Source organism: Rattus norvegicus, chromosome 2, assembly GCF_036323735.1.
Source record: "Rattus norvegicus strain BN/NHsdMcwi chromosome 2, GRCr8, whole genome shotgun sequence".
Lineage (NCBI taxonomy): Eukaryota > Metazoa > Chordata > Mammalia > Rodentia > Muridae > Rattus > Rattus norvegicus.
The window spans coordinates 125,522,538-125,540,414 of NC_086020.1; the positions used below are offsets into that span (position 1 = coordinate 125,522,538).

General features: G+C 44.3%; 1 protein-coding gene across 5 annotated transcripts in view; it reads left to right on the plus strand.

Moving 5' to 3' along the window:
- Positions 1 to 6,427: 6,427 nt before the first annotated feature.
- Intu (inturned planar cell polarity protein) overlaps positions 6,428 to 17,877 on the plus strand; it is an 84,331-nt gene continuing 72,881 nt past the window's right edge. The window contains exon 1 of one of the 5 annotated variants that reach the window (XM_039103628.2): positions 6,428 to 6,888. In XM_039103628.2, the coding sequence (XP_038959556.1) occupies positions 6,797 to 6,888 (92 nt within the window). In that variant the 5' untranslated portion in view covers positions 6,428 to 6,796. Of the gene's footprint in view, positions 6,889 to 15,225; positions 15,483 to 17,877 lie in introns of those variants that run through there. The other 4 variants (XM_063281132.1, XM_039103627.2, NM_001421108.1 and 1 more) reach the window with 4 other exon arrangements.

Below are 17,877 nucleotides of genomic sequence, written 5' to 3' on the forward strand. Positions count from 1 at the left end.
GAGTAGTGACCAAATGCAACTAGGGGACGAAGGGTCTCGGGAGCCACAGCGAGGGAATCTAGCAGCTGATACAATCTAGGAGATAGAAAAGACCCTGCCACGAACTTACACTCCATCAGACCTGAGACACCACAGAAGAGGAATGGGGAACAGAAATAAAATTAAATAAAAATTAAAATAAAAAGCAACAGGGTTTTAAGGGGGAATTTGCTTTTACAGAGAACGGCAGATGAAAGAGGATGTCAAATTCTCAAAGATGAGTTTTCAGCCTAGCCAAAAGAGCACTCTAGGGTAACTGTGAATAGCATAGTCTGCTTTCTGCTGCTGCAAGGGACACCACCAACAGAAACAACTTGGGAAAGCTTTATTTGGCTTACAGGTTTCAGTCTGTCATCCAGATAAGTCAGGCAGGGACTCGGGCCAGGAACCTGGAGACAGGAACCGAAGTAGAAAGCACAGAAACACACCTTACTAACTTGCTTTCTGTGGCTGGCCCAGCCTGCTTTCTCATACCACCCAGGCCCATCTACCCCGGGATGACATCACCCACAGTGGGGGTGGGTCCTCCTGGGGGACCCTCCCACATTGACCGGTAACTAAGAAAATGCCCTACAGACATCCGTGCAGGCCAATCTGATGGAGGCTATTTCTCAGTTGAGGTTCCTCTTCCAAGTTGACTCTAGGTAGTATCAAGTTGACAAAAACTAATCAAGACAGTGAACATAAAAGATTGGAGGCGTTTGTGAGAATCAGATTGCCAAGGGTCTTCCAACAGAACTAAATCGTCTTTGTTTCCTCCAAGAACCATGGAAAAACTCCACCAGAAAGGATGCAATAACCAGCCTACGAAAGCTCGATATCCAAAGGAGCAACATGTTGAAAATTCGGGAATATCCAAGCAAGATAAACGGATTTGACAGGATTCACTTATTTTTCTTATCCATGAAAATAACTGTGTCCAGTGGGTGGAGAGATGGTTCGTATTTAAGAGCAACTTACTGCTCTACATGGTGGCTCACAAGCATCTTGAACTCCAGTTCCAGGGGACCTGATGCCCTCTTCTGGTCTCTTCAGGTACTGCATGGACATGGTGAACAGACTTACACAAAGACAATGCCTTTACATATAAAATTAAAATAACCATAATAACATTGAGATGCAGGTGCATATGACTCTTCATATCAATGAGTTTTTCATTCTCCTTTTGAAAAGTTCATACCTCTCTCTTCTTGTAATATCCTGTTACCCCCGCACCCTTAAGTGAATTACTCTAATACAAAAAAGTGAGATTTCAATATTTCAGTTTATGAAAAAGGCAATCACTCATTTTCCCCATTTCTAGTCAGGAGATTTCAAAAGGAACAAGTCCAGCTTTTGTGCCATGCTTTGGGTGGTTAAAGAACCCTGAGCTCTGTGGGTCCAGGAGATCTGGGCTCTACATTAGGTGGCCGATTGGGAAGACTACTACGTGCTTCAAAGCACCAAGACATTCACCTCACATTTCGACCTGAAGGTCTTTTCAAGTTATTATAACCTTCACCTTTAAGAGTAGCACGAATGTGGACATCACAACTGCCTTAAAATTAAACAACACATACAACTGAGAGAGAAAATACCTTTGAAAGAATGAGTGGTTTCCTGACACCCGGAAACCGCTGTCCAGGCACCTTGTCTCCAGAGATTACGGTTAATCAATGTGTTACACTGTGTGAACAATACACAGCCATTTACGTTCAAGCTGCTGTTTACCGCTAAACTTCACGTTGTTCAGTTGACTTGTTTTACACTGTGAAGAAGGGGTTTGGTTGAAATGCTGTGATTTTGTTTTTGTTTTGGTGTGTGTGTGTGTGTGTGTGTGTGTGTGTGTGTGTGTGTGTTTTAGCATTGGCACAGTTGTTAAAAACGATGGCGTGATTTCAGTTTAGCTCTACTGCTATCACTTGAAGTCAGACACCTGCTTCCTGTGCAGCCACCGCCTCATGGCAGTTTCTATCTCCTCTCATTTCTTTAACTCCTAGTTATGTGAATACTTCGCCCTGGCTACGCAGAAGGGCATGATCGCCTCCAACACGAAGAGAGAGGCCAGTGATTAAGGTGCTCCGTGCTTTGATTTCCCTTTACTGTGCTATGGGTAGAACCCTGGGCTCTGCAGGGTTAGGCGCGTGTTGTACCACTGAGCTGCTGGCCATGCATTGTCCCCGGCTGCGTGTTCTTCCTAAGGCACAGAACACACAGACGGTCTCTGCAGTAACGAGACCATTTCCAAAGGCGAGCCAGTGGCAGTTTGGACTCCAGAAGCAGCCAGCAATGCCGGAGAAGGGTTTCGGAAGTTGTAAAGCGCCCAGACTCCATCAGCTGTTGTCGAGTTGGTTCCACATTGGGCCCAGGATGCAGCGCCCAGATGTTGCAATAACCCCTATTGATAAACCCTCTGGTAGAGAAGCCCATGTCAGACGAGCCCCTCCTCCACCACCCCCTCTTAGTTCTCCACTCCTTCCCTCTTTCCTCTATATCTCCTTCTGTTGCTCAAGACAAGGTGTCCCCTTACCCCGCCTGCCCTCTAACAATCTGCTTGCCTCCATCTCTAGTGAGGGGATGACAGGCTGGCACGGGCCACCTCATATAGGCTAGTGGGCTTCTTTTTATTCAGTTAGATGCTATGAAGCCTGTCTTTAACCCCTGCTCTCTCATTTGCCCCTTCATTCAGAAACCAACTGTTCCTCGTCCTGCTGAGGACACTGACAGCGAAGATTCTCTGCTGAGTTCCTAGTAACAGCCTTCACTGGAAAAGAATCACCCAAGCAAATGTCTTTACTGGATGCAAGGTCCTCTCCCACTTGCTTCAGTACAGGACAACGCTGCAAGATCATCCCATGCTGGGGACATGGAATTGGCTGAAGATTTGTCCAGATTGTCTCCTGCCCATGTGACTCCTTCATTCCCCTCCTCCCACTACCCCCCCCCAGTAAACTTCAATGTGTGAATCTCCCTCTCAGCAGCTTCCCAAAGGGTCTGACTGCCTTTGTTTATTAGTAAATGTGCTGTTGTGGAAAGACTACTTTTCCTGACTGTAACCTCAGGAAAGAGGTTGGTTTGACGAATCTATTCTACTTGAGAGCCTTTTGGAACTTTGTTGGAAGTTGCTCTGTGTTTGGGAGGGAGAGTCCCAACTTTTATGGCTTAGGAGAAAGAAAAGAACCAGAAAAATACAAGAGCAAGAAACTCAGGAGAGCTCGAGGTGGAGAAGTCCATGCCTGCACTGCACCTGCCAAGGAGCTGCTCCTGCCCACAGACCCAACGGGGCGGGGTCTGCTCCATGTGCAGCCTGCTATCCTCATCCCTGGAAACACCCTGTGTCATTCTCTTGAACCATAGAAAAGGCATAAACTTCGCAGCACCCGACAACTGATTCCGAAGTCTAGTGACAACAGGGGCGCTCTGCTTATGGTGTCCCAGAACAAAGTTAAGGCTTCCCTGAGGTTAAAGCGCTTAAGGATTACAGGAAATCCTCTTCCAAGCTCACACACATTGGCAGAATGTAGTTGTTCCCATTTGCAGTCTGGCTCTCAGCAAGCTCTCTCACTCTCCACTGCTAAAGCTACACAGAGACTCTCCATGCAGCCCCTCTCCCTCCAGGCCATCAATGCTCCAGAGGGATCTCTCCAACTGGGCTGGCTAACCAGCAGGCACCAGGGATCCACTTATCTCTGCCTCCCCAGGGCTAGAACCACAAACAGGGCGACTGATAACACCTAGCTATTCTGACAGTTTCTGACTATCTAATACCCATCCTTGTACTGGCAAGGCAAGCATTTAATCAATTAGACATCTACCTAGCCCTCTCAGCAATCCCATCACAGCGCTCTGCTTTTTAGGACTCATGCAACTAGGTCTCCCTCATAGAATAGTCTCTCCACACTGCATCACCTGCTGCACCATGAAGATTAGCATAGCACAGGGATGATAGCCCATCATGTTCCCAGGCTGTGTGGATTACAGTGTGGTATCTTTGGGAAGAGGTTGAGAAATCCTGCTTATCACAACTCTCAAAACGTTTAGCAAACACTTTACATTAGTGAGTCTGGTCAACCTTCCCTTCTTCTGGCCCACACAGATCGCCTCTTCTGTGCTTTCCTCAGACCTCTGCCTCAGCCTCCTGCTGTGGCCAGCAGATGACCTTGGTCTCTCACTTTCCACACGGAGGAAGCTAGCTGTACTCTCTAGCTCCCTGGGCTTATACAGACAGAGTAGCTGCACATTGGAGGCTTAAAACACCAGAAATCTGTCTTCCCATCATCTTGGAGGCTAGACACCTCAGACGAAGGTGTGTGAAGGACCGTGTTCCTCTGGGGGAGTGATAGAGGACACTTGTCTCCGTGCCTGGCTTCTGGTGCTGTGGTACTGCTAGCTGCTTCCATGTGGTCATTGACTGTCCCAAAAGGCTCATGCGTTTCAGGCTTGGCCCGCAAGGTGGCACTATTGAGGAACCTTGAACACATGAGACTAAGTCATTGGGGCTCTTTCAAGGAAATCTGGTACCTTGATCTCTTCCTCTTTCTCCTCTACTTCCTGGCAGTGAAATGAGCGCCTTGCTTTTCTAAGTGTCTGCTGCTACTGTCATCCACCATCCCTTTAGGCAGTGGGTCTGCCTGTTCATCAGCTGGGACCATGAGCCAAGATAAGTTTCTTGCTTTATAAGTCAATTCTCACAGGTATTTATTTCATGCCAGTGATGGAAGCTGGCTGACACAGGTACAGACCCACCACTCCATAACTGCTGTTCCCTCTCTGTGTGCTGACATGTCCTTCCATGTCTTTCTTTTTCCAGTTCTTTTCTATTTTATATTTGTTTATGTTTTATGTGTATATGTGTTTTTGCCTGTGTGTGTATCTGTGCACCAGTGTTTTGAGTGCTAGCATGTCTGTGCACCACAGGGCAGCAGAGGGCAGAATAGGGCATCAGATCCCCTAGAACTGGAGTTACTGGTGGCTGGTAATCACTGTGGGTGCTAGGAACCAAATCCAGGCCCTCTACAAGAACAGCAAGGATTCTTAACTGATGAGTCATCTCCCCAGACCCTTTTCTCTCTTCTTATAAAGGCTCCCCTGACTGATTAAGGAATGCTCGATAAAATATAATTTCATCTTGGTTCCATGTCAAAGACTATTTCCACTATTAGGACCCACTTGGGAAGGAGGAGTTCAGAACTCCACAAACACTTAGAGAAACTTATGATAGTACCAGAAGACCTTCACTTCCATGGCTGGCAGTACACTATGTGGCCAATAAGCTACACTGAAAATTTGACGATGTTGAGAATCGCTGTGGAAACACAACTCTGGGTCTGTCTAAGGAGCGTTTCCTGAAAGGTTTAACTGAGAAGGAGAGAGCCACCCTGAGTGTGGACAGCCCCGTGCCATAATCTGGGATAGCCAGCCTAATGAACAGGGGACAGTGAGCTGAGCACCGCAGCCCCAACCACTACCCATAACAAACCCTTCTGTTTTTCAATTGCTCCTGTCAGGTAATTTTTTGCTCAGAAAGGAGACACATGACTAGTACAAACTGAATATATAAGTTTGCATTTTCAATATGCACATAGACCTAAATTATAATTATTTTACTGCCATCAAACAATTATCGATTTGTATATTTATTTTTAATTTTTAATAGTTGTTACAATGTTTGTTCATTATTCATACTTATCTTTCACGTTTTTTGCTATGATAAATTATGCTTCAATAAATACCACATTCTTTGTTGCCTTGGATCGATTTCTGAATCAAAAGACAAACACCAGATGAGTGACTGCAGAACAGTCAAGCAAACACTGCAGGCAGGAGGGGTGAGTAAAGGTATGTCTGTGTCTCTGATATACCATGTTTGAAAACACCTTTCAGCTTCTCAGTTTATTCTCCCTACCGTTCTGTCTGATTCTGACTCGGGACAGGTTCGGAACAGAACCTGAAGTCACTACTGGGTCATCCTTTCCCTCAACCCCTATTGAACATGAGTTAAGCTTCCACTTTTATAAATTCCTCTTTCCCTTCTCTGTCTCCCGACCATAGAGGGTAAGGGTACATGTCGCTTTGAAACCAAGGGACAACTGAGGTCAAGAAAACTTCAACCCTATCACCTAAGGAGGATAAAAGGTTCATGTCAATCAGGCCTGCGATCACTCTTTACACTCTTAGCTGGCCTCCAACTGCTAACTATCCTCTGCTTTAGCCTCTGAGTGGGAGAAGAAACGAGAGCCCACAGCGCAGCACGCATATGGTTAAAGTGTTTAAATTCCCACCCACAGGGGCATCTGGCTTCTCTTCTCAACTCACTCTCTCAGTCCGCAGCACAGCCCCAGGGCTGGCGCATCTGTCCCGCAAGCACCTCCTCCTCTCCTGGCTTGTTGGTGGCCTCAGGTGACAGTGCCCTTCCCTGGGGCGGCGTCTGGACACTGGTGTCCTAGCTAGGACTGCCTGATGTAGGCAAACTTAGGGTAAGGCGCTGAGCGCGCACTAGGCGGCGAGAGAGCGCCCCCGGAGCGCGGTTCCCAGGGCGGTCTCGGGGACCCCGGGCACAGACAGGGGCCTCCGTTACCCTGGCCCTGGGGACCTGGGCGGGGCCCCCAGAGCGCCCACCTGCCAGGACGGAGCGATCGGTTCCGCGGGTGATCCCGGCATACGGACCCACGGTGTCACCCGGACATTTGTGTCCTCCATCAGATCCTCACCCGAGCTGGGGACCCGCTGACACCCGCTGCCGCCCGGAGGTCCGCCCTCGAGGCGGCTCCCTACGGGAATGTTTCAGGGGAGCGGCAGGACCAGCATCCCCAAGCCTGCGCCCCGCAACCTGGAGGACCTAGACTCCGTGCAGCGCGTCCTTCTACACAGGTCAGTGTTGCTCACTGGATGCAACCAGGCTGGGCTCAGAGGTGGGGTTCGGCTAGGTGCTGGGCTCCTCTCCCCGAGTGGTTCAGGGACTCAAGCCCAGCACCAACCGGCTCCGTGAGGCTCTAAAAGGAACGGACTATAAGAAGCTAAACTGTCTGTCTTCAAAAAGTGTCTGCACTTTCTGAAGGTGGTTGGGTGAAAGCTGGGAGCTTTGCCTGGACTTTGTGAATAAAATTAGAAAGAATTTCTTTTTTTAACAAATCCAATTTCGCCCCACCCTCCTAGCACCTCGGAACATTAACTGTACAACATAGGAGTTCTCCTGAAGAAGAGAGCCCTAACTTTCCATCCGCTTATCCAACCCTATCTTTTATGCAAAATAGACGAACAAAGATTAAAACGCACGCCTATCGCGGGCGATGAGTTTATTGGTGAGAAAGGAATCCAGGAGAACAAATTTGGCTTGAGGAGTGAATGGATGAGCCGCATGGCAGTTAACGTTGTTAATTCCGAAGGCCTGGCCTGAATGAGATATGATGGGAGGGGGTTTCAGAAGTAAATTACTTTCTCTTGAACACGTTTGTGGTAAAGGAGAGGAGGTTTGTGTGAGTTCTGTCATCTGTAAACGTTTCAAATGACCCTTTTAAGCCTCTGTACAAAACCATATGCGCTGTAGGAAGTGTGCAGGAGGTAGCAGTATGCAAGGGGTTTTAAAGGTGGATTACTGCGACTTGAGAGCTGTCTTCTGAAACTTGAAGTTTTCTGGATCCCACTCTCCACCCAGCAAGGCAGCTGTTGCTATGTAAAATGAAATATTGCTAAATTCCCAAGGCCGATCCCCGCCCCCTTGTGTTTGATAACATTGCAATTCAGGAGCGACCGGGAGTAATACTCACTATAAATGCACTCAAGCCATGAGGTTGGCCAAGTTGGGAGGGATATCTGTTCGAAGCACCGGACTCCACTGCAACAGAATTTTTTCATACTTCTCTTGTTTGAAATATCAAGTGGGGGGAGGGAGTCAAACTTATTAACACCACTGGACTTCAAATCGAAAGCACCAGCCTGCTTGAATGAAGGGGTTGGGGGGAGGGAGTTTAAACTGGAGTCCTCGAACTGAGGTGCTCACTTCAGAATGAGTATTTCTGGAATACACCAGCTCAGCATTAGAAAGAAATTACAAATAACGCCTCCCATCTGCTGGGCCATGGAATCTGAAGCCAGTACCATGGCTAACAGTGAGTCTTCTGAATAGCATATGAAAAATCTTTTTAGCTTTGCACTGCATTGATGGTGTTTTATTATTTTGTATCTTATTGTCATTTTGTGTTGTCAAAACACTTGCTTAAAAACTTGCCACATGTCAGTTCCTCTCTCCCTTGGCTAAGGTGTATTGTCCAACACATTCATACTTTTCAAGTTTTATTTTGCTTACATATATAAAGGACTGTGTGGATATAACAGAAAACCTTTAAATCATATCCACCCGTCTATCCGCATTCTCATGAAATAGGCCAGTGCATATCTGTGTTTTAAAGTCGTTTTGGCAACATTTTTATGTTTTCCTTTTAGAAACATCTCTTGCTTGTTCAGGCCAGCCAGTGGGTTGCGCACACACTCAGAGACTTGAACATAGGAGAGTGGGCAACTCTGCTCAAAAGCAGAGAAAGGGGGTCTTAGCAGGGAGGGGAAGAGGCAGGATAATAGGGAATGAAACAAACTAAAATTCATTGTACATATATGAACCTGCCGAAGAATAAAAAGAAGTAAATACCTTGTAAATCATCGACCAAGTTTCCACAATTGCTTTAAAGAGGCCACAGGAAACCCTGATGGGAGAAAGGGGTACAGTACTTCGTTTTATTTTACATTTACATTTAAAAAGCAGGCCTTCCAGGTGTTTGTTAATGACTTGTGTATTTCCCATCGCAAATACGGTTTTCAACCCCACAACACTGGCTTGCTTTACTGTTGAGAAAGGTGCTAGAAGGAACATGCCAGTACTGAAGACGGTCACTCAGCAGTGAGTGGGGACTTCAGCTAGTCTGTTCAGGTGGAGAGGTCTGTGGAGAAAGGCTTCAGAATGGTATTTGCCAGTTATTTTACTGAAGCAAGCTAATGTTTTTTCTGTTGTCTCGATTATCCCTACTACTCATTAGTATTCCCAAACATTTTTGAACAACTTATGCACATGACTTGTGATTAACCTTCTCAGAGTCATCTTTCTGGGGTAGAGCCATGTAACTTGGTGATCTGGTAACTTCTTCTTCCATAATATGCATGACACCCACGTCAGAATGGTACTGTGAATTTCTGACGACACAGCAACACTCTATGGACACAAAGTCCTTTCAAACATAAGGGATGGTGTTTGTCACTGTCCCCTGAGCTCTAAAACAAAGCACAGGTGGATGACTATTCTTAGAGACTTCCAGAAACACAGCTAAGTCAGTTTGTCTCGTTGTTAATAATAACACTAGACATAGAGAAAGGGTTCTGTGGATACAGTAGAGATGAAAATATTGGATGATCTAAAGTCCATACTCTTTTCAAGAGCAAAATTATGTGTATTCAAAATGTATCAATTACCTAATAAGGTAAATGTAGACCCTATTGACTGACAGTTGTAACATAGTAAAAGATACCTTTTTAAACTCTGGAAGTAAAAAATAAATAGCAATAATTAAATGGAAAGCTTAGGAAAATACAGTGTAAATGTATACTGCTTTATGGTTTTTTTTTTAAGTTCTGAGGCATTTGTCTTTTAACAACACCATGTGGTGGGTAAATTATTAGTACTGTCTTCACATGAGAAAACTTACTTTGTCCACATTCAATTTGTCCTTAGTTCTAGACTCAGAGGACATAGACCTCTAACCAAGGAAAGTATGTAGCTTCAGTACTGTCCAGCATGTGACCATCCCTGCGGGTGACTGCAGGTGACTGCAGGACTCACACCACCATAGGTTTTAGATGGTGCTAGCCATGCTTGTGCACTCTTGTATGCTGTTGTCTTTCCTGACTCTCCTGTCTGCCCTTTGTTTCATTCTTTTCTCTTCAGTAGTACACTGTGGGCCATCCATCAGGAATTCCCCAGGCTGCACATTCCTATGGTAGAGGCCTCCTCTCCTTCTGGCTGGCAAAACAGTTCACCAAATGCATTATAATTTGCAAGTAGAGATAGAAGACAAAGACAAGAAATAGACGAATCATCAGGCTTGGTGCTGGAATGGTGGGTCATCTGTTCTAGTCGCCGGGAGTCCTACACCCAGTGGGAATAATCTAATCCCCTTGGTTTTTGCAGAGGTGGGGACCAAGTTTATGGTCTTGTGTGTGTTAAACAAGTACCTTTCTCTGAGCTCCCTCAGTCCAGGCCTGCTTCTTGAGACTCCTCTATGTTCTTTTCTCATTTAAATGATCTTGCTAAGTCCTATACAGAAAGGGATTCCATTTTCATATGAGAAAATTAAAATTTCAGACTGTAAGTTCATTACCTAAATTTGGCATTGCAGAAGTATCTTTTGTATATTATGATTGTATCTTAAATTTTGGAAAATTCCAAAATTTAGAAAGTTAGAAAGTCATGATGTTTTAAATGATATTTATTGATCTAACATCATTTTAGAAAATAATTTCCTTAAAATATTTTTTAAAATAATTATGTTTAGTTCATAAAGTAAGATTCCTGTGTTCACATTTAAGGCAGTATCAATTAGTTTCTTACAAAGGTCTATGGCATACATTTTTGTCCTGTGACCCTGTTTGCACTTATCCCTCATCGCTACCTTCTTCTGCTACTAAATAAAGAGCCTTCAGCCTGCTGCTATAGTAAATATTTAATTATGTTCTTATCTGGCGTATTTTATGTCTGAATTGTATTGTTTGTCTAATTGAGATGGTAATCTGTGGAAATAAGGGCTGTGAGTCTCCCACGTATTCAACTAAAGGTTTTTGGGGCCTCTATTTTTATACAGTCAAAAACAGAAAATGAGAACATACCCCAAGTCTAAATCTCTAAAGTTTTCTCATGATTTCCAATTATTAAGCCCTTGGACTAACAGAGTATCTTCATAAAGCCCTGAAAATGCCACCTTAATTTTCTTTCTCCATCCTTTCCCAACACATGTAAGGATATTAAATGTTAACAAAGTTAGAAATATAATTTGTTTGTACCACATCCTCTAAATTAAATTATAATAAAAATCACCGTGGTTATAATGTATGTGTGTGTGTGTGTGTGTGTGTGTGTGTGTGTGTGTGTGTAAAAGATCAAGCAAGCAGGATAGACTTCTCTCTCTCTCTCTCTCTCTCTCTCTCTCTCTCTCTCTCTCTCTCTCTCTTCTCCTCTCCTCTCCTCTCCTCTCCTCTCCCTTTCTTCCCAATCAGCTAACAGGTAGAACTTACTTAGTCAAGGAAGCTGATGCGCTGAGTGGCTAATGCAAGGAATCCATCTTAGACAATACGCTTTTATGCGGATCATTTTTTTTCTGTGATTCAAGTTTGCGAAAGGAGAGAAGTTTAACAAAGAAGCATCCAGTCATCTCCCATCTTCAGGAGACTGTCATTTGGTAGCATATGCATACTACATATACATACATATACTCATACACCTACATACACACAAGTGTATATGAGAGACAGCTATTCTCTAGTGAGAATTTCATGGGATATTTGATTGAAGAAAGAAGATAGAGATAGAGGGAAGAGAAGTGTCTGGGGGCTTTGTAAAGACAGCTATTGTGTCTTAAAAAGTTGTATTTGAAGAAATGCATTATGTAGAGGTATCAAGAGAACTCCGTAAGTCTACAAGAGTGGTTCAGTTTACAGATAATGCTTGCACTAATTGTTTTACATGCATTCATGCAAACTCCAAACAGTCCTGGGCAGTAGGAACTCTATCTGAATTTAGAGAGCAGGAAAGTAAAGTGTGTAGAGACTGACGTGCTGGAGGTGGTACAGATGTGGATTCTGTGGAGAGATTCAGAGACAGGTCATATTCACCAAGTGGGAGCTGTGGCAGAGTGCTCAAAAGTGCCAGCCTTCCTGTCTCAGAGAAGCATGGGGCTTAGGCAAAACTTAGGGCATCGTTTCCCAAGACTGAAGAAGCATTCAGGGCCCTCACTTAACTGGAGAGGTGGCTTGAGGTTTAGAACACTTGTTCTTGCAGAGGACCCAGTTTGATTCCCAGCACCTACATGGCAGCTCACAACCATCTTTAACTCCAGTTCTGAGGGATCCAGCACTCTCTTCTGAGCTCTTCAGGTACCAGGCATACATACATGCGTGCAAGGAAAAACAAATCTTTAAAAATAAACAAAACCCCCCAGAGATTTCTAAACTTCTCTGGAGATTCTGATCCTGTTGGTGTGGGGCAAGGTCTCAAATCTGTACCATTAGTAAGCCCTGGGTGATTCTGTTTGATCAAACAAGTTGGACACATTTGCTTAATTTCGTTAATGTATAATAGGAATTAAAGTATCTAAGTCCTAGCTGATCCTCAGTTTTTTGATTTGGGGAAAAATGTTTTTGAGGCTGGATTTCATTCATCCCAAGCTGACCTCCACTTCTCTGTGTAGTTAAGGATGACCACAAACTTCTGCTCCTCCTACCTGTGTCTCCCTAAGGCTGGGTTTGCAGACATGTACTCCATGACTGATTTATGTACTGCCAGGGTGGAACTCAGGGCTTCCTGTATGCAACATAAGTACTCTATCAAGTGAGCTGCAACAGAACATGGGCTCTGTTCTCTAGGGAAGCAACTTTGGCGGGTGATGAGCACAGTGTAAAATTAATAGATGTGCATAGAAATAAATTACAGACTACTGCTTGTGGGGAGAAAACTGGACATTTTGCTATTGAAAATAGCAGTCTTTTACAGGGCTGGAGAGATGGTAGTTGAGAGCACTTGCTGCTCTTCTAGAGAACCCAGATTAGATCAATTCCCAGAACCTGCATGGCAGCTCACAACTGTCTGGAACTCACATTCTAGGGGGTCTGCAGCCCTCTTCTGGCCTCTGAAGTCACCAGGCACAAACAGAGTACACAGATATACTTGCAGGCATAAAAAACCTTATATACATAAGATAAACCATTCTAAAAATCTTTTACTTTTTAAACGTCTAATAGGCTGCTTTAAAAGTGAAGAAACGCAACCAAGCACAGTAGTGCACATCTTTACTTCCAAACACTTGGGAAGCAGAGGAGGGACAATCTCTGTGCATATAAAACCAGTCTGGGGTGGGGGTGGGGCTGGAGAGATGGCTCAGCAGCTAAGAGACACTTTTCCAAAGGTCCTGAGTTCAATTCCCAGCACCCACATGGTGGCTCACAATCATCTGTAATAGCATTAGATTCCCTCTTCTGGTGTATATGAAAACTGAGCAATCCTATACATAAAATAATTAAATTAATCTTGAAAGGAAGAAAGGAAGGAAGGAAGGAAGAAAGGAAGAAAGAGAGAAAGAAAGAAAGAAAGAAAGAAAGAAAGAAATCCTTGTCTACATAGTGAGTTCCAGGCCAGCCAGGCTACACAATGAGACCTTGTTCCAAATAAATAAGTAAACAAGCAAACGAACAAAAGGCTAACTCATCAAGTAGATGCCTAAAGCACTTTTATTTTGCAATAGAATCTTGGGTAAATTTTATTGTTTAAGTGGTAAAAGGTATACACATTTTATCAAAATTTTACATAACTATTATGGAAAGTCCCTGTACTGCAGTGACCTGTCTGACAGTAGGCCATAAGATGATTGTCATCTCAGAGGGGTCCTGCCCCATCCCCGGAAGAAAGAAATGCAAAAGAATAGACACACCTGTCTGTCCACCCAGCCTGTCTGTGACTCCATTTCTGTAAGAACCCTAAAGGACGGATGAAGTTCAGAGTGTGTGGGGTTGATGAGCATGAGGAGGATCTTGGAGAGAGAACACCAAGGAAAGCCACTGAAACACGGTCCCTACTCCCACACCTCACCTATGAGTCTTTTTGTCTATATTCTTTTTAATGACGTACGGTAAAAGGGTAATTATAAAAATTTTCCTGAATCTGGGAGTCACTCAAATAGATTAGTCAAGTACAGGGAGAGAGTTCCAGACATCTCCCTTTGCAGACAGTAGACAAGTAAAAACAAGCCGGGGCTCATGGCTACCATCTTAAAGCCCAGGGCAGTCAAGCGGTAGCAGTCTCAGGGAGTGAGCCTCAGCATGTGCAGTCTGAGATTATATGTCCACTGGATTTCACAGACACTGTGGATGGCCACTGTATTGGACAGATGCTGTTGATGCCCACTGCTTGCTTGCTTGTGGGAAGAAGTCTCCATTCCTTCTGAGGTCACGGGCATCTTCCTTGGTGATTGTTTTTCCTAGACAGAGTGATATTAGGAGAATAATGTAGGCATTGTAACCTACTGTTGATTACCTTACTTAAATACAGTCACTGTGGTACTGATGCCTTGGTGGCTTGTCTTCTAGCCAGTCAGCTACTGTAAGTGACTAACAGGTGTGTTGCATATACAATGTGTGCACACTGACAAAAGTGGGTTTACTGCCAAGTGGGATGGAGCAAGACTGTGAGATTTCCCCACATAACCCAGAGTGATGGACAATCTAGAACTCGTTGTTCAATTCTGGAACTTATCACCCTATACTCTCGCACCTTGGCTGATCTTTGAAACCACAGGTAAGGGGACCTGGAGAAGTTACTCCTGAAGAGAAAATGTAGTGTATTGTAAAGCTTCAAGTTCATTTCTTAGTTGACTTTGTTGCTAGCTGTATACTCGTTCTTAATTCATTAAGCCCTACTTTTTAACTTAAACATAAAAGAACTATTTACTTCGTTGTATGCAAATATTTAGGATGGCATATGAATAGACAGAATGTAACTGAGTCAGCGATGAAGGACTCAATGGATAGTTATTATGTACCTTAAACATACTTGATGTACCTATTCACAAATCACAAATAAATTAAAAAAAAAGAATTGAGGGATTTTCACTAGCACCTAGAAGTGCATGAATGCAGAGGGTCTTTACCTCTAAGGCACTGTTTGTCAAAAATAAAACAAACAAACCCCACAAAAACTAGCTAAATAGAACCTATCCTTTTGGATCACGATTTTAAAACATAATAGAAAAAAGAAAATAAGATATCGTACAAACTGTCAATATGAAAAGAGTAAAAGAATCTTTGCTTGGCTCTCCCGTGCAAGAGCGTGAGGAAATGCCAAACAGGGAAGTTTGTACTAGCTGTGAAAAGAGCACTTTAGTTTCCAAAAATGCTCCGCCTCTGTACCGAGAAGCTTCCCTGTCTCCCGGGCAACCGGCGCCCCAGCCAATCGCAGCTGAGTACCAGGGTCACGTGACCCGGCCTGGCAAAATGGCGGAGCTGCTGAAGGCAGGGCTGGCGGGCTCTAGAGTCTGATTTTTCTCCCCGGGAGCTCTCGCGACCGAAAGGATGGCGGACCCTGCGAGGAGAGACCCGCGAGGTCGCGCGCCCGAGCTCCCTGGAGACCTGTCCTCACAGGAAGAGGAAGAGGAGGAAAGCGACTCCGACGCCGGGGCCAGCAGCTTGGGCTCCTGCTCCTCAGCCAGCAGCGACACGTAAGGCTCCAGGAAACCGAGGGTCCTCTCTCCTGAGCACACGTATGGGGAGTGGGGTGCTGGCCTGCTTGCTGCGGTCTCCGAATAAAAGAGTCCCTGCCTCTGGGTGGATTCTGTGTCTGTGAAGGATCTCTGTGGTGCTCCTGAACCTTCCCCCGTAACATTGCTTCTTACCTCACTTGTGTCTTAGACTCCAGAGCATTCTTTAACATTTATATTTTTATTACTTTTTATTATATGTACCTGTGTGTCTTTGTGTGGGTATCTGCACATGAGTGCAGGTGCCCACAGAGGCCAGCAGAGGGCATTGGATCCCAGGAACTAGAGTTTCCCGGGTTATGAGCCACCGTGTTGGTGGTTGAAACTAAACTCCAGTCTTCTCCAAGAGCAGCAAACGACCCAACCTATGACTTCCCTCTGCACCCTCAGACTCCAGAGTATTTACTGGAGAGAGACACCGTACACACACTTTATAAAGCAACTATTTTATATTGGAGAGATGTTTCTTGTGGAAGTGATAGCAGAAAGAGGACCCTCGTATCAAGACATCCTCTCTGTCTTCAGCATATTCATGCTGTGTTTTTCTGTTCAACTCCAGGGTTTCTACTTCAAGCCAGAATCCTTGGTAATACTATGAATGAATTATTTTGAGTGACAGTATTTCAATTCTTAAGGAATCTGTCCCTGTTGCTATGGATTAAGGACTTCTTGGAAAAGCCACGGGTAACTTACAGTGAATGGCAGGGAAAAGGTTCAGGCCACTGTGTACACAAAGACCATCGGTAGTTTTAGGAGGACATTTTATTTGCAGTTAGAGCTAGCAGTTACAAATAATTGTGACCATCTTCAACCAACCGTATGTAACACATTCTTTCTTTTTTAGTTGTCACGAAAAATAAGGGAAAACCCTGCTTAAATCCATGCTAGAAGCTTACTACAGATAGATCGTGTTCTTAAAACTCTGAACAGATGTAAGAACATCAACTTTTTATAAGTTGTTGTCATCTTAAAAAGTGATTCAAAATGTTGTAGTTTGTTCTAGATTCACATCTGTTGCTCTGGTAAGAAATTATGACCAAAGGCAACTTTGAGGAGAGGGGAGTTTTTTTTTTACTTAAAATCCCAGATCAGAGTCTATTACTGAGTGAAGGACTTCAAGGCAGGACCTTGAGGCAGGCCTGCTTTGCCATTCTACATAGCAATCCTTCCAATCAAAGAACTCACTTCACAGCCAGAGCTTCAAGGCAGGATGCATGGAGGGCAATGATGGCGGGCCGGCTGGTGGGCTGGCGGGCAGGCAGGCACGCTGGTTAAGCCCAGCTAGCTTTCTTGTGTAGTTTCAGAACCACACTGGCTTGGGATCTACATCAGTTATCAATCAAGACAATTCCTTACATGCCCACAGATCCATCTGATTTAGGGCACTTCCTCAATTGAGATTTTCTTCCTAGATAATTCTAGGTTGTCTCAAGTTGGCAGGTAGTACTAACCAGGACACGGTCATTTCATGAGTTTCCTGGAAGGAAACGGACATTACAAAACCTTATTGTGCTGTGGAAGCATCAGACTGAGGTTCTCATGCTTGATTTCTCTACATCTTAGTCACATACCTTTCTCCTAGGAATAATTTGTACCTAAGTCCTGAAATGACCTCGAGCATCCAGTGGGGTTTTCTTGAGAACCTTGTAGGAAAACCTGTATTTTGTGGTCTGGAATACATGTGTCTATGTCTTTATCACTCATTTACCAACCACTCCAAACATCCCAGTGCCCTTGTGCTGATAGTACACGCCTATTGCCTGTTTCCCACCAACATTCAGATTTCTTTTTTGTCTGTTCCTTATTGGTATGTGTAACATGAAGGAGAGATTGCTGACCTGCCTTGGGAAGTTCAAATAGTTTGTTTTATTAGGTATTTACTGCCTGCCATAAGCTACAGTTACAGTGTGAGTTGGGTCATCCAGCTTTGGGAAGAGCCACTCTGATGAGAGGTTTAGAACTATGAATCAGAAGCTTTCAAATCAGAGATGTACAAAGTGCCTGCTACCCCTGTGGCCTCCATGAAGTGTAGAAAGAAAGGCATATTCCATATCCTGGACTTTCAAGATTCCTGTTATTGACTGACTCTTCTTTTTGCAAGTTATTATTTCATGCATGTTTTAATCAAAATAGTTTGACCTGTATGTGATCACGTTAGTAAGTTTATTATTTTTGAGATGAAATTGCCTTAGGATAACATTTCTGGTAGAGTTTTAAAAATATTTAATGTGCACTTAAGTGTCTATATATGTGTGTGCCTGTGTATGCCTGTGTGTGTGTGTGTGTGTGTGTGTGTGTGTGTGTTTGTGCCTGGTGTGTGTGTGTTTGTGTTGTGCCTGGTGTGTATGTGTGTGTG